The sequence below is a fragment of the Gamsiella multidivaricata genome (assembly GCF_025024155.1).
Source record: "Gamsiella multidivaricata strain RSA 2152 chromosome Unknown BC939scaffold_16, whole genome shotgun sequence".
NCBI classification, from domain to species: Eukaryota; Fungi; Mortierellomycota; class Mortierellomycetes; order Mortierellales; family Mortierellaceae; genus Gamsiella; species Gamsiella multidivaricata.
This window is the reverse complement of record NW_026251724.1, coordinates 67,997-83,677: the sequence shown is the minus strand read 5'-3', so window position 1 is coordinate 83,677 and position 15,681 is coordinate 67,997. Positions and strand designations below refer to the sequence as shown.

General features: G+C 48.4%; 5 protein-coding genes and 1 non-coding gene across 6 annotated transcripts; 3 read left to right on the top strand and 3 right to left on the bottom strand.

The window, feature by feature from the left end:
- Positions 1 to 99: 99 nt before the first annotated feature.
- BC939DRAFT_76210 (uncharacterized protein) lies at positions 100 to 2,323 on the top strand. The gene has a single exon (XM_051561885.1). It carries the CDS (start codon positions 232 to 234, stop codon positions 2,254 to 2,256), a length of 2,025 nt encoding a protein of 674 aa, XP_051414569.1. The 5' UTR covers positions 100 to 231; the 3' UTR covers positions 2,257 to 2,323.
- A 1,135-nt stretch (positions 2,324 to 3,458) lies between these two features.
- On the bottom strand, positions 3,459 to 4,813 carry BC939DRAFT_444169 (uncharacterized protein). Its single transcript, XM_051554629.1, has 3 exons — positions 4,545 to 4,813; positions 3,714 to 4,363; positions 3,459 to 3,611 (listed from the first exon to the last, which is right to left on the bottom strand). Exons 1-3 carry the CDS (start codon positions 4,666 to 4,668, stop codon positions 3,483 to 3,485), a joined length of 903 nt encoding a protein of 300 aa, XP_051414568.1. The 5' UTR covers positions 4,669 to 4,813; the 3' UTR covers positions 3,459 to 3,482.
- Positions 4,814 to 4,864: 51 nt separating this feature from the next.
- Positions 4,865 to 6,454, bottom strand: BC939DRAFT_394630 (uncharacterized protein; the record flags this gene model as incomplete). The annotated part of the gene is made up of 4 exons (XM_051552170.1): positions 4,865 to 5,560; positions 5,691 to 5,847; positions 6,065 to 6,237; positions 6,353 to 6,454. The coding sequence occupies 4 exons, from the start codon at positions 6,452 to 6,454 to the stop codon at positions 4,865 to 4,867; spliced, it is 1,128 nt and encodes a 375-aa protein (XP_051414567.1).
- A 5,267-nt stretch (positions 6,455 to 11,721) lies between these two features.
- On the top strand, positions 11,722 to 12,408 carry BC939DRAFT_483495 (uncharacterized protein; the record flags this gene model as incomplete). Its single annotated transcript, XM_051559182.1, has 2 exons — positions 11,722 to 12,030; positions 12,178 to 12,408. 2 exons carry the CDS (start codon positions 11,722 to 11,724, stop codon positions 12,406 to 12,408), a joined length of 540 nt encoding a protein of 179 aa, XP_051414566.1.
- Positions 12,409 to 12,473: 65 nt separating this feature from the next.
- BC939DRAFT_421447 (WD40-repeat-containing domain protein) lies at positions 12,474 to 14,623 on the top strand. The gene is made up of 8 exons (XM_051553091.1): positions 12,474 to 12,987; positions 13,079 to 13,177; positions 13,269 to 13,398; positions 13,493 to 13,629; positions 13,727 to 13,892; positions 13,990 to 14,131; positions 14,230 to 14,373; positions 14,460 to 14,623. Exons 1-8 carry the CDS (start codon positions 12,550 to 12,552, stop codon positions 14,557 to 14,559), a joined length of 1,356 nt encoding a protein of 451 aa, XP_051414565.1. The 5' UTR covers positions 12,474 to 12,549; the 3' UTR covers positions 14,560 to 14,623.
- A 669-nt stretch (positions 14,624 to 15,292) lies between these two features.
- On the bottom strand, positions 15,293 to 15,364 carry BC939DRAFT_t58. The gene has a single exon. It is a non-coding gene; the product is annotated as a tRNA-Thr (tRNA).
- Between the last annotated feature and the right edge of the window lie 317 nt (positions 15,365 to 15,681).

Here is a 15,681-nt window from a genome sequence, read left to right as displayed (position 1 = left end):
AGACGCATGGAGATTTGATGTAAGTGTTCATGGGGACGGCTATCAATGTATTAATCACTCATGTTGCGTTTGTGCTAACACGCTCCCTTTTTTGAATAGACTGCAAAAACAGTTCCGACGATAACACCATCGAGAGCGTCCAGTATCAGCCGGCCGTCTCTGGATTCTAAAGGCGAGCATTCGAATGGGATAAAGAGCCCAACCCTCTCAACACAGGACAGCGGAGTTGTCATGCAAGGACGGGGCGGGAGACAGCCAGAACACACTCAACAAAGATGGGAGAATATGACCTCCATACCTCCATCTACTCAGGGATCCTCCCCAACGGTGAAGGCCAAATCTTCGTACAAATCACGAAGCTCAAAAGAACAGACACCACCCAAGTCGCAGCCAACGGTCATCTCTCACGAATCTCATCCGCTGCTCCGGCTTTTCATGAATCACAAGAGCGCAAGCGAAGAGGACGTGTCCGCATCGTACCCCATGCTCTCCTCACAGGGGCCCCATCTGGTCTCATCGCCCATGACCCTCACTATCCCTAATCTGGAGGAGATCACCAATGCCAGGCTTGCCTCTCGGTCACCTGTTCCCAACCCGGATGCCAACGCGATGCTGGACCAAACCCAGTTATCGGGACTAAATCAACAGCACCAGCATCAGCCTACGCCAGGGATCCGACCGGTTGAGTCCGCACGGCTACCCTTCGGCTTCAACGTGGCAAAGCCCTTCAGGTTCGACAGAAGACCTTCGGCACCCGTCTTGATGGGCTCTGCTCCTGGACCGGACTATCCGTTTCACAACCACCATGTACTCAACCGTGGAGCAGTCAGCAGCTCGCCATTGAGCTCACCTAGAGCGGTGCCGCCGCCTCCACAATCGTCTATTTTGTCGAGTATGCACATAAAGCAGGGAACATCCGACTCGGATGGCTCCACATCTTTGCCTCCCGCCAACAAGGGCAGTTTCAGCCACGAGATCATTATTCCTAGTCATCTGCTTACTCAACAACAGAATGCACGGCCTAGCTCCACACCAGCTTCGCCCGCCATTCCGCCAACCGCTGTCGTGGCTTCGGCCTCAAATTCAACAAGCGGTTCAATCGCAGTTGCAAACACTTCGCTGGGCTCTTCGAAAGATCTAGCTCGACTCACAGGGCAGAGACGGCCATCGCCCACGATACCGTCATCAATGGTGGGACTATCGCAGCAGCAATCGCAACAACAGCAACAACAGAACCGCGTCCTCAATGACTCGCGGAGCAATTTACCCCCAGCGATTCCCCACCGCAAGGCCAGTCTGGACTTCTCGCAGACGGAGCGTTACTCCCATCTACGTCCCAGCTTGCCGATGCGGCCACCCAGTGCAGCGGCGGTACGGAGCTCGACTTTCCATGGCTTGGAATCTGGATCTGGGATGGGCAGTGCACACAGTAGTGAAAGCGCCAGCTCGGCGTCCGGCATGTCCTATACGGGATCGATTGCAGGAATCTCATCCGGTATTGCTGCATTGAGCATGCAACCCATCAACATTAGTGAAGAAAAATTACCGCCTTTCGGTCATTCTCCCGCCCACCTGAGAATGATTAACGCCTTGCCCGATAGCGCATTCTCGGCTGCCCATGATCAACATCGCGGTAGTATTACCTCGAGCGACAAGGATGGGCTCTCACCCGGTTCGAATATCAACAGCGATCCGACATTCGGTCAACTGAGCAACCCAGCTCTAACCAATCATGCTATCTCATTATCTTCTTCGTCCACGTCTTCTGTATCATCCGCGTCTGTATCAACCCCTGCTGCAGCCACTGGAGGCTTCACAACAGCGGGATCTGGATCAGGCCCTGGGGTTGTGATGGCACGACCTGGTTTACGGACAGTTGGCTCGAGCGAAAACTTTGCAAGAAGAATACGCTCTGCCAGCATGTTGAGACGGAATGAGGAGCAGGAGGGAATCTCGAAAAGTAGCTTTCAGTCGAGTCGTCCACCACATGTACTGGGCTCTTTCTCCGCACAACAGGCACAGCAGCCAACTTTGCCACAGGCCCATTTCCATCAGCATCCAGCGTATTATCAACAACAGTACTCTTATGCACACGAGTCAAACTCGGCAGATATCCACCGGTACAGACGCGCCAGCTCGCCGCGTCGACGTAGTATCAGCATGACAAATCTGAACGGTGGACTCTCGGTCATCATGATTCCTCCGAAAAAGGTTCGTGGACCGGTCAAATTGACACTATCCCGGGGGCCGAGATAAGATCATGATCTATTGGCTTACTGACGACTGTTCTTTTCATACCCTATGCTTGTATACATTCATACATTCATACATTCATCTAGAGCTCTGTGGATGACTATGCACCGAATCCTCTCTTACTACCTCCATCGCCTTCAACCACTCGCTTCATTGCGCCATCGTCCATGAATGTGTCGACTCTGTCTTCGAGCCCTCTGCGTCCTGCACTGCACTCTATGCCATCGTCCTCCTCACTATCATCGTCCTTTGGCAGTATATCCGGAGCCATGGCTGCTGGGCAGGCAAATGGAGGAACTAGCAACGGATTAACGCATGGAAACCAGCAGCTGACATCGGGCGCTTCATATTCCGTTAACAGTTCTTCCTCCTTGTCATCGTCTGTGCCCACGAACATCTCATCACCTTCAACTCAACCGCTGATTACCAACACCAGTAACACCAGTTCGACCAACGTTTCATCGCCGTACAACAGTTCCTCTACCATGGCTCCTTTCACCAATGCAAAGCCCGTGGTGAATATCACCAATCCCTCATACAATCAAGGCAGTAGCCATCTCAGCAATGGCAACATCAACAGTAATGCGAGTAATATCTCCGTCGCCCCCACTCTCGTGGCAAGCAACGATCAACAGAACGTCAGTCAACACCTGGGCCCTCACAGTCTTCATCATCACCCTCACCAGCACTATTCTCAGCACCATAGTAACGTTCATCCCCATCACTCTCCAATGCCACAACAGCAACAGCAGCAGCAGCAGCAGCATCACCATCATAATCAACAGCAACTGCAGGCTGTCCCGATGCATATGCTTATGGTCACTCCAGAACCACGATCACTACAGATGGAAGCCTTGCGCAGGAACGACGACTTACTAGAGGAACTGCAGTTGACCGTCAACGAACTTTCGCAATGGCTAGAAGTGTTTGAAACGGGAATCAAGAGCGTCCGCTCATCGTGATAGTTACGTTTTCTCTGGTTTCGCGACTAATCAAGTCTGCGCGTTGCTTTAAAATCGCCGAATAGCTTAACAAGAATGCCGCTTCGCTTAACAACGCCAGGAAAGAGCGGGGTCATCTTGCTATTACGTTTTCATGCCATGTACCATAGCTCATTACGGATTCACACTTATGTACATATTATTACAAGGAATGTGTCGCTGTGCGATGCGATGATAGAGATATTCCGCCACAGTCTTCTCATAAAGAATTTACATTTAAAAAAGGCCTCATTGTACTTTTATATCACCGTGCTGTCTAAGTCGGTCGTAATCCTCCATCGTGCACAGATCCTTTAGCGCAATCTCAGATTTGTCAACTTTGGGTCTTATTACCGCGATGAACCCATGCGTCGAAGCCTGGGTGATGGAAGAATAAAGACGCGTTATCAGTGCTTCCGCTCGCATGTGATCAACGAAACTATGAACAACAGCAAAAAAAAAAAAAAAAAAAATGCATACCTTGTCTAATATGGTTTGGATGACGACCGGATCTGTGATTTCAGGAGCATCGCGCCGAAGCAATCTTTCGTTCAGCTCAATGACATGTCCACTGATAGCTCCCCGGACCACGAACAGCACCCTCGACGAATCAACTGACTCTTTTGGTTTCGTAGTCTGTCCTTGGCTCTCCGGTGTCATTGTTTCTAGTTCTAATGTCGACGACGTTTTAGACGCTTCAATGCCTGCCGATCCGGTCACTGGTCCCTCTAATACATTTAGCGCTGCTGCCGCTGATGCTGGCACCGACCCTGAGTTTGATTCTGCCTTAGCAAATGCGTCCCCCTGGCTCTGTTGAACCAATGCCAACAGATCTCGCGCCTCAATCTTGCAGATTACGGTCTCGGAATGGCAAGGCGGAGGTGGCTGCTTTTTCGAGTTAGCCGGGACGGAGGTTGGCTGTGGGAGACAGGTCAGAATTTTTGGATCAAAACGAATGCTCAAGACCTGATAACGGCTCCTTTCGGCGATGAGTGGATGTGTGGGCGCCAGACCAGTTATACAGAGTTTGTTGGGAGATTGATAGACGAACTGGTCGCCGCGAAGGACTTGGAGTCCTGTCTCAAAGTCGATGATATTGCTGGTGATGAGGTGCTTCAGCTCTTTGCCGCCTAATTCGAGAAAGAGGAGTAAAGACAGCACTTTGTTGGTTTTGGTGCTTATCTATTCACGATGCTCTCTTTCCTCTCTGCTGGCAGGCCATGCCTTAAAATGGCACATCTCCGACATCCTTTTGACGACGCAATGGATGATATAGAACGTTATGTGCAGATCAGATAGTCATTTCCTTACTTGTTGCCAAGAAGTAATATTTAGTGTAGTAGCGCAGCAGATATGCGGAAGGATCCGTGCCCCAATGCTTGGTCTCCTCCTTGTACTGAGTTAGGTCGTATACGATTGGAGCGTGTTCGTCCATGGTGGTGCGTTGCGGGATGCTGAATGAGTATGTTGGAATGGCAGAAGCTTCTGTTGATCAAAAGACCCTCGAGGCGTGGCTTACGAATGAACGGATTTTTTTATCGTTTACAGAATACAAGTATGATACAAACATTATATTCAATGTATCGCTCTAAGGTCTATAAGAAATGAGGTATTCGTTGTCGAGGAGACGATTAAAGGCGCTTGCAGATGGCGTCAGTAACCTCCTGCGTGGTGCTCTTGCCCCCGAGATCGGGTGTCTTGATCCGTCCCTCGCGAAGGACGCCGTCGACAGCCTGATAAATTCGTGCAGCATCTGCGGCATATCCCATGTGCTCCAGCAACAGACCCGCACTCCTGATGGCAGCAACAGGATTCGCCTTTTGCTGTCCCGCAATGTCCGGTGCAGATCCGTGGACTGGCTCACCAACAACGAAATGGTCGCCTACATTGGCCGAGGGAACCAAGCCAAGGGACCCCACCAATGCAGCTGCACCATCCGAGATAATGTCACCATAAAGGTTAGGAGCAACAACAACATCAAAAGCCTCGGGCTCGCGGAACATGCGGTAGACCATCGAGTCGACTAGCTGCTCATCCATATCAACGCCTGCGAACTCAGGGTTGTTCTCCTTGACGGAACGAACTGTCTCGCGCCAGAGTCCGTCCGTCACGCTCAGGACATTGGACTTGTGGACGATCGTGACCTTGGGCTTGCCCTGCCAGAGTCTTTCTGAGGCTGGGACATTTGAACGAAGTTTGTCGCGCATTAAGGCCATGTTGAAAGCCATTTGGCCAGCTCTCCTGGAGGCGTATTCTGAGATCTTGCGATCGGCATATGCAACCTTTTGGCCATTGGCATCCGTCTCGATTCTCTCCTGCTTGATATACTGTAGGCGTGAAACGATCATGTGCCGTGAAGAGATCGCAGCGGTTAGCAGCCTTGAGCTAAAAGAAGACGCAAGGCAACGACAGGCAGTATAAAAGAAAAGAGAACATCAAAGAAACTAGTATCCTTACCAAGCACTCGGTGTTTTCACGGATGATCAGCATGTCTAATTGCTTCTGGTCTGCTCCAGCAACCGAGGCGACGGGGCGAACGTTCGCATAGAGATCCAAGTGCTTTCTGAGGGCGACAATGGGTGATGAATATCCAGCAACCTTGTGAGAAGGCGAACTATGAAGATTTCAAAATAGAGACGGTTAGAAAGTGAAGTTTTATCTCTTGTCACGAAGGACTGCTTTTCCTCGATATCCATCGTATCACTTTCGATCTGGATCTCTATTCTTTGGCCAATGCGCCGAATATAACCCAGCCAGAGAAGGTTCATGCAGTCAACCAAGGAAGAGATGAGTTGGGCCTCCTTTCCGTATCTGTTTGTTTTTCTTATTACCTGACAGCACCAAAGAGTGCTCCTTGGCATTCACCGCGGAGACGAGCAAGAGTTTCCTCGGGAAGAGCTACTCCATGCTTTTGAAAGTGCTCAAATCCTGCATCCAAATGAATAAACTCAAAGCGAGGGCTGGACCCAGACTTAGGCAAGGACTCGAGGACTTGACGGGCAGCCTATATTAACAATATTAACAGAGCGATTAGATTTTAGCCCTTTGTGACAAACTATTAAGCACGACGTGAAGCGGGGACCCCGGTCATTGAGGGTATCCATGTGTACTCGACTTACAGGGATGACCTCGCGGCCGATACCGTCTGCTGGGATCAAACCGATGGTGACTTTGTTGGATTGGGCAGCTGTGGCAAACCCACGACGAAGGAAAGAGGCCATGCTGAGGTGACAAGCGTGCAAGACTTCTGTGAAGTAGAGTGGAGAATTAGAGAAGGGACGAGGGTGCGGAGTAGAATAGACAGAAGAAAGAAGAGAGAGAAAGAAAGAACCAGCAATGATTGGTTTTTATGCAAATGTCGGGTAGTGACAAGATAATCAAATCTTAGTGTATCACACTTATCTTGATCGCATCTGCACAAAGGCATACAAGACGCCGGATCGACTACGTATCCAATCATTTGTTGTATACTCGCTTTATTTTTCACTGCTTTTGCCAGGATGCTATTGTTACAAGACTCTCTATATATACTCTATTCTACAATTCAGTTCGCTGTTAGATGGCCCGCCATGTAACTGCGTGCTGCTCGGGATCGAATCGGCCGCTGATTCGCTTCTCGCGAGGACTTTGTCGATCCAGGTGAGTTCGAGCGGGAGCGTGCGGCAGACGACGTCTCAGGGACGAGTCCCTGAAGCTGCAACTTCCCATTCGGCGCTTGGTCAGACGCGCCCAGCACCGTTGAGGACGACGAGATCACAGACGAGGCCCCAGATATGGAGCCCTGATTGGATTGTTGGTATCCACCTTGTAACGAACCTCCTAATGACACTGTCGTGATATTGGCTGCCTTATATGCCTCGAGCTCCCGCTCCATTTTTAGACACTTGAGCCGCAGTGAGTCCCGGGTATTAGAAAGAGTTATGTTTTTCTTCTTGAGGGCAAGGATCTCTTCCTTCAGCTGCACGATCTGTTTGATCTAATAATGACATTTTGTAGGTGGCCAGCAACGCGTTCGTGTTAGAATCCAGCCTACCACTAATGTCGGAGGTCTAACGAAACGTAAGAAACAATGACGACTCTATACCTTCTGTTTCAAATTCATGTTCTGTGTAGAGTTGGTGCTCATCTTCGAAAGCCGCGAGAGCTCATCGCTAGATAGGCTGCTCTTCTTAATCAAAGCACTGACCTCGGCCTGGAGCTGGTTCTCGACCTGAAGGCGCGCTTGCTCAGCCTCTGCAAGCTCGTCATGCAGCTTTGCCATGTCGAGCAATGTCTCTTCACGCGCCACATCAGCCTTTACATACGCTTCTCTGTACTTGTTGTTGTCTTCCTGAACTTGTTTGATCCACTCGTCTGTTTCACGTGTGTGGTCTGTCATTCTCCGGAGTTCATCCTCGAGTTGGGCGACTTCCTTTGCCAAATCTTCATTTTTGGAGAGATCCCGAATGATTTTTTCCTGATAATCGTATTCGTCCTGAAGAGCCTTGATGATGGCCACTTTGCCAATGCTCTCAGCTTCTAATAACTCGACCTGGACGTTCAGCTGGCGAATCTGATCCTCGAGTTCAGCAATCTTGGCAAGTAGACCCGCGTGTTTGTCCAGGGCTTCCTTGAACGTGGCTTCCTGTTCCTGAAGAGCGGCTCTTAATGTAGCTGATGTCTGTTCGAGCGACGACTTCTCCTCCAGAAGAGCAGCATGTTCGGTCTTGCTGATGGAGCACTCGTTAGTGTGGTAAGAGAGGACATCAAGCACTGCGGCAGAGTACTGCTCCCAGGTCTCTTTCGATTGGTTCTGTTTGATCTCCTGTGTTGATCCTGACTTGTCAAACATCAGCTTGAATGCACTCTCCATTGCACGACATCGGTCCTCGAGTTCCTTGATGCGGCCAGCGCTTGCCTTGGATTCGACCTGCTTCTCGATAGTTGTCTTGGCCAGTGTGCACTGAAGGATCTCGATCTGCTCCTTCTGACTCGCGGCATCCTGAATAGACCTGGCTTTCTCGGACACCCATTCCTTCTCCTTTGCACGAAACAGCTCCACCTCTTTTGCAGCTATCAGATGCATGTTCTCCAACTCCTTTATCCGCTTTTGATCCTGGAAACTCTGCTCTTTGGAGTCGCTTGCAATCACCTTGATCTCGGATTCAAGTGAACCGATAGACTTCTCCTTGGCCGCGACTGCGTGCTTCAGTTGATCGCGTTCAGTCTCCAAAGCTTCCTTATCCTTTCCTATTGCTGACATCTGCTGCGTCGCTGCGATATTTTTCTGCTCTAACTCTGTGAGTCTCTCCATCATCTTGATTGCCTTCCTCTCTTCCTCAATTCTTTGGGTTGTGACCTCCTCACGCTGGGATTCGACTGCTTCCAGTTCGGCCTGAATGACTACAACACTCTTCATCACCCGTGATAACTCCTCATTCCTCTTGTCAAGCCTCTCCTTCAGCTCTGCCATGGCGACATCAGACTCCTGTTTCTGGCTTTCTGATTCTGCTAAAAGAGTGTTGTATTTCTCAGCCCACCGCTCCTGCTCCTGCTCAAACGACAACTTCAGCTGCTCATGTTTTTGGTCTAGGATCGCCTTGGCACTCGATATCTGTTGGAGTTCTGATTGACTTTGGTCGTACTTGTCCTGCAAGCTCGCCTTCTCCTGTTGCATCTTGAATAATGCCTCGCGGTTGCGACTGAGCTCGGAGATCAGGTGTGCCATTGACTCCTCCAGATCCTGTCGTGCCCTTGAATGCTCCTGACGCTCCTTTGCGAACTCTGCCTGCTGTTCTTCGTATCGCTGGGTCATGATCTCGACAGTGTCCAAGTGCCGTGCGCGCTGCTCTTCTAACATTCTCTCGTTCGTCTCGTACCTCTCTGTCAACTCCTCTAGTTCCTGGCGAGTTGTCAGCAGCGCCTGATCAAGGTTAGCCTTTTCCTCCTGTAAGTGGTTTACGGCCGCTTTTGATGCGATTTCTATATCCATCTTTTCCTGCTCCATTTTTCGAATACGGACGTTGGCGGAATCGATTTGGCCCTGTAGCTCTTCTCGCTCGCGCTTCAAAGCTGCTCTTAGCTCCTCGACTGTCCTCCTCTCAGTCTCTAGCTTTTGCTCTAGGTCCCTGAGCAGCCGCTCAAGGTCTTCAAATTTAATCATCCATCCATTCGAATTCTCTCTCGCCACTTTGAGTTCTTCTGCGTGTCGTCCATCGATAAGTCGTTGTCGCTCACTTGCTTGTAGGGCGTCCTGCTCGACTAATTCTTTTTGGTTGATTAACTGCTGCTGTAGTTGCTGGCGCTCCAGATCAAGCTTCTGCAGGGCTTCACTCGAAATTGATTCCTGTTCCTCCAGAGACGCCTTGGTTCTGATGAGGAGTTTTTCTAGCTCGTCAATCCGCTTCTGCAGCTGGTTGGTCTTGCCGATTTTCTCATTCACTACGGTAGCAGCCTTTTCTGATTTTTCGAGCTATATGTGCCGATATAGAGAGCAAAGTAGGGGGGAGCCGTAGGCATAGGGGTTGTGAGCATAGATTATTTTCAGCAAGCTGCTCATTAACCTTAAATCAACTTTAATTTTGCGGCAGATGTGGTGCACTGCCGTCCCACAGAGCATTAGCACTTACAGTAGCCTTCAGCATATTGTGCCGTACGCCGAGTTCAGCTATGCACGCATGTTTTGTGGTTTCAAAAAAAAAGGCCGAAGGAGGATTAGTTGGGTTGTTTGTGCGACATTAGACATGCCTCGCAAGAGCAGTTGAGCGTGCTTCATAAATATAGAATTCCCTTGTTCCCGCCAAATGCCACGAAAAAAAATGAATTAGTGTTAAAGACAAGCAACGTACCGATTTCAGATTCTTTGCTAGCTAATTGGGTTTGAACCGCGTTCTTGTCCTTGACGACGGTTTGATACATGATCTCGGCCTTCTTCTGCTTCTCGCTCATCACGTCCAGCTCCTTCTGTCGTGCGATACGGTACTTTTCGAATTTCTCCGTCAGGTCTGCCAGCTGGTTTATTTGAGAAAAACCATCGCGTAAGAATTTTGCGTCAACCATATAAGGAATAACTGTTTGGTTTCATGGACAACGCATCTCTGCCGCTGGAAGATGCTAAATACAGGACACCAATGACCTGCTGAACTCAGCATACATTTGACCATCGGCAGAATACACGGACATTTGATTTACTAACCTCTCGCTTGAGCCTCTCCTCAACTTTGCTCGTGTTGGCGGCAAATGCGAGTCCCAGTTTGTCGCTACTCTTGGACCGAGGATTGGTAGGCCTCTTTGTATGATCTGGTGTCGTGGACCCGTTCGAGTGTACAGAGGCGGTGTCCGGAGACTGTGTGCCATCATCAATAACAAGCGAGGGCAATGATGTTGAAAGCGAGTTGCGTTCATAGAGTCCTCCTGGTCCTCCTGACCCTGTTCCTCCAGTCCCAGAGCCTTTTGTGTTTTCGTTGAAGCGCTTGGTCTTGCCCAAGAATCCAAATCGCTTGTAAGGATCATCGTCGCCAGCCCTGACATCGTAATGGTTAGGCCCAGGAGTGATTTCAATCTGGGGTTCAATGCCAGCGAATAGAGGGTGAATTGAGTGTATCACAGAATACTATTAGATGCCGCATCCTGAGTAATTACTTGTGTCCATGAAAATACAGTTGAGTGGTACACACCTTCTCCACAAAACGCTCGCTTCGCGGAAACATGTTTCGTCTGTGCTGTCGGTCACCTCAAAGAGGGAATGGTGATGAATGAATGGTGAATGGCAAAAGCTGAATGGAGAAAATGAAAGAAAAATGAGGTTGCAGACGGGGGAGAAAAGATAGAGAGCAAGTTAATAAAATCATACATGGATGCAAAAAAAAAAAAGGCTCCATCTTTTTTTTCTCCTGCATGCTTCGTCCTTACTGAACTCCACAGTCGGAAAAGTCCAATCAAAGCAATCCCTCCTACTGCTCGTTGACGGCATTCTTCGGGCCAGAGGCACGTTTTCGATTCTGTTCTTTCTCTTTTTTTTTTTTTTCTTTTCCTTCCACTCCTGGTCTCTTGCCGTATCCCTTCGGGCACCTGCGAGACAAAACTCAAAACGCGACCCACACACACAGTGGATATACGCACGTGATCATACTTTTGCTGGAGATTTGGGATTCAGGGGACTCGCTGGGCGAGGGAAGATGGCTATCAGTCTGGTTAGCTTGGTTGTGTTGCCCTTCCATGCTGATATTTGTTGTTGGGATAATTGTAAAAGGATCGCCTCAATAAACCGGTAGAAACCAATATACGAACAATCAAACCATCGTAGATATTCGAACCAAGAAAAAGAGGCCTGCATTAGATATTGCTATGGAACGTATAACTTCATGCTTCTACATCGGAAGAACCAAGAAAAGAGGCAAGGTTCGAATCCTACAGGCAACCTCTTCTTTTAAATCACGCTCTATTAAGGGCTACCCGAGCTCGATATGTACCACACTCGATCCGAACGCATAACCCACAACTCTTCGCCATGTCTGCCACGAAAAACAGAGATTTAGATGATGAAGGCGCCGGATCTGCTGCAGGACCCAAGAAACATCATTTCACGCCTCTGGAATTACAAAAGAAACAATTGGACAGGCTGCTGGAGAAGATCGACAAGCCCATCCATATCCCAGAACGGCCCAATCAAAAACGAACTACGAGGGAACCCAAGGATTATGTCAAGAATGTTCAAGGATCGAGTGCAGGAGCAGGAAGTGGAGAGTTCCATGTCTATAGAGCAGGACGTAGGCGAGAATATGCGCGACTGAGGAACATGGAACTGGAGTCAAAAGAGGTACCTAACAATCACCAATAATATAGCATTAACTATATCTTCTTATACAAGAGTTCTTCGCGCTCTCGTTGGCGATGGCACCATAGGGTGTATTTATTGTGATCTTTCTATGCCTTAACCTATGCCTTATCCTTTGTTTATCCATAGGAACGTGAGCAACGCGAATATGAGGAAAAGATTCGAGCGAAACGGACAGCGGATGAGGAAAAGACAGACAAGAACAGAGTGAAGCGGCAGAGGCGGAAACAGAGGGCAGCAAACAACAAGATGAGCAAGAGGAAGGGCGACACTCGATCAAGCGACGACGAGGAACACGACCAAGAGGATCAGGAAGATAGGAAGCAATCGCAACACGAATCCGTCAGCGAAAAGCAATAGTTGACTCAAAATAAACTCTGCTTCATAGTACGCTGTGTGAGTCTGATGTACGTTTCTCAATCGGACCGCTAAATCTATTTGTTGTCGCGCGTTGTTCTTTTTCTTTGTAGTCAGCTCATCCAACAACAAATCAACAACAGCATGTCCACAGCGCCATCTCCTTCAAAGCGCGAACGGGACGACGACGGAGTCGCTTCCTCGGAGGAGGACTATTTCACACCAGACTCTTCTGCTTCGCCAGGACCTTCAAAAAAACCAAAGTCACCGACATCTTTAAATGAGTCCGGCGACCACGAATCTATTGCAACACCTTCAGCAACCAAAGCACCGCCTGCCGAAGCTAGCGAATGTGCTAGTCAGAGTGAGCAACTGGAATGGATTTTCAAAAACTTGAGACTTCGTCGTATTGTCAAGGAAAACCATTCAAGTGAAATCAACCAGCTAGCGTTCTGTCTAAACCAGAAGCACAACAAGACGCCTTTCGGACTGGATCATGTTAAGGTGTATGAGAAGCGAGGAGCTGTCAAAAGAGATCCTATGGATAATAGCAATGTCCTGGGAACAACCGGAGGACCACAGGTATACCTTTATTTAGCGGATTTGCTGGCTGAATATCATGCAAGCAAAGCGCCCCGAGTGACCCTTACGTCTGCCTTACCTGTTACTGTAGGCCAATATCTATGACAATGAGCATTGTGGAGACCATTTGGACATTATGTCGCACTTTTTGTTAGACCCTATTGGCGAGGAGGGTGACGAGGAGCTTCCTGTAAGGATTAGTACAAGTTTTGAAGATCCTTATGTCATCTTAGTTCTCACTGCCGGTCGTACTTATACACTCTCATTTTTTGGTCTCCCAGGAAATGCTGACATGCTGCTGGATACACCAGCCTCAAGATGCTATTCTTGTAACAGCAGGGACGGACAAAATTATTCATGTACTGAGCCTGGCTCGATCCAAGGAACTAATGCGGCTATCAGGACACAATCGTAAAGAAACAAGGAACATGACTCAACTGTAGCCGGACGAAGATGAAGTGGGCTCCGACTGACCCAATAGCCTAATATCTATCTCGTTGGTTAGATACGGTCACGGATATTCAGGCTCATCCTGCCAAAGACGAATACTTGCTGTCGGCATCAAAAGATGGAACTGTGCGCATGTGGAACACCCTCACAGGGATATGCCTAGTCATATTTGAATATAAAGCGTCGGTCGTGGTGAGTTATAAATATGAAAGAATTTACTGGCGCCAAAGCTGAAGTCTCCGTATACTTTGTAGTTTAATCGGACTGATGTCTTTGCTTTGTTTTATAGTGCTTTAATCCTGGTACAGAGGGCAACACGTTTGTAACAGGAGGCTACAACGGGGAAATTCGCGAGTGGACTGTGCCTGCCTTTGAGTCTGAGCCGGAAGAACCTATTGTTGTACCATTGGATAATAGTCGAGTGCTTCAGTCGGATCTTCACTCTACAAGGATAGGTATGCGCATGGAAGAAATCAATCTGAATTCTCATCGTCGACGACAAACTATGGAGACTAATAAGCTATGCCTGCCACTGCTTTGAACCGGGGCTAGACTGTATTCGCTTTGCTAAGGGCAAGGCTTTATCAAAATCTGTCAATGGAAAGGTTGAACATTGGGATCCAGAGACACTGCAGCGAATCCGGACATTCAATATTAAGAACACTGCTAGCAATCAATGCAGATTCGATGTCAGGTACATGAAAAAGTGATCGGATAACTCTCGATTATATGGAGATTCGCTTTCTATTTGTCCAAGATCGGCTTCTCATTAATTATTTTTGTATGCTATAGCTTGGATGAGCTTTTTTTCTGCGTCGGCACAAGCAATGGTTCCGTTTATGTTTATAACATTGACACTGGACGTACAGTGACAGAACTGAAACACCGCCGATCAACAAAGGCGATTCGCACATGCATTTTCTCGAGGGATTGCAGGTACATCCAATATCTTCACAGTTTATTCATTATGCAGATAACCAGTAGGATACTTATCAACATATAACTTTCGCGAACTTTTTTAGAACTGTGGTTTGTGCAGGAGAGGACTCATTCATCTGGCGCTATGACTATGTGACGGACGAAATCCTGAGTGAATGGGCTGCATGGAGACCCGAACTATAGGCTACCTATTTAATGTATGACATCAACAACCAATAAAATGCGTGGACTAGACGCCCACTCCAACATAAATGCATCGCTAGGGTGCCTTTTATAGATGATTTCGGCGCTCTTTTTTTGATATCGGCAACGTGCTAGATTATGGGTGTATGCCGCGTTTTTCTTTTTCCGCCGTCGTTGTGGCCGCAATAATGCAGGGGGGACGTTTCTTCTGATGCGATCGATCTATCCACAGCTGATAATGGTATAGTGATTGTCGCGACTGGACTTGGTAAACATGGCCACATAACAGACGCAGAGGCTGTGTGCTTTATGCAGACCGTGAGACACAGCAACAGCGCTCAAGCGGAATGCGCACAGATCTTTACCGCCTTTCCTCCTTTAGCACCGCTTCTTCCCCCTATTCTCTACGGCCAATTCCATGGAAAAGAAAAGGCATGGAAGGCGACGATCCTTACATTGAACTGATTTTGTTCGGTAATGCTTCGATACTCAATTAGGAGTTGAGGGATGTTCGCTGGCAGGCTGGCAGCTGCAAAAAATTCTTATACCCTCCGTGAGATTATCTTTGTTTCGATATAATAACAGGGTGTAAGATTAGAGCTCTCACGGGGGATGTGAGAAGATGGATATCTTCCAAATAAGATTGACATTCCAGGTTGCCAAGCCCTCAACAAAAAAACTAGAGAGAGCCGATCGCTGATTTCAAGCAAAAAAGTTATCATGTATGCGCATGTGCCTCTTGCAGGGATCGAACCTGCTACCTTCTGCTTACTAGGCAGACGCTCTACCAATGAGCTAAAGAGGCATTTCTCAGCTGAAGAGGCTGAAGTTTACAGCCCGCCACTCCATTATATTTCAGGAAATTTTAGAGTTTGCTCAACATTGAACGCATTTTTTATGTCATTTTTCGCTGCCCTGGGCGATTGCGCGCCAGGTGACGGGCCGCGGATTATAGGGTGCTACAGCATTGCTTGGGGCGAGGGAAGTTGGACATAATGGAGGGGTTATTCGGTTTAAAAACAACTTTATTAACATTGGATCTGGATTAGGAGACGTGTATCGCGCAACAGGTCACGCAGGAGTTAGGTTAGGCTAGCTATGCGACATGGGTTATGAATTTGA

Bases quoted from the DNA above. Each gene is read 5' to 3' on its own strand.
- BC939DRAFT_76210 (XM_051561885.1), top strand. From the start codon at position 232: ATGCAAGGACGGGGCGGGAGACAGCCAGAACACACTCAACAAAGATGG.
- BC939DRAFT_421447 (XM_051553091.1), top strand. From the start codon at position 12,550: ATGTCCACAGCGCCATCTCCTTCAAAGCGCGAACGGGACGACGACGGA. The intron at 13,178-13,268 runs GTAAGGATTAGT...TTGGTCTCCCAG, and splicing joins AGGGTGACGAGGAGCTTCCT to GAAATGCTGACATGCTGCTG. The intron at 13,630-13,726 runs GTGAGTTATAAA...TTTGTTTTATAG, and splicing joins AATATAAAGCGTCGGTCGTG to TGCTTTAATCCTGGTACAGA.
- BC939DRAFT_444169 (XM_051554629.1), bottom strand. From the start codon at position 4,668: ATGGACGAACACGCTCCAATCGTATACGACCTAACTCAGTACAAGGAG. The intron at 4,364-4,544 runs GTAAGGAAATGA...TTCTCGAATTAG, and splicing joins ATATTACTTCTTGGCAACAA to GCGGCAAAGAGCTGAAGCAC. The intron at 3,612-3,713 runs GTATGCATTTTT...TCCATCACCCAG, and splicing joins TCCAAACCATATTAGACAAG to GCTTCGACGCATGGGTTCAT.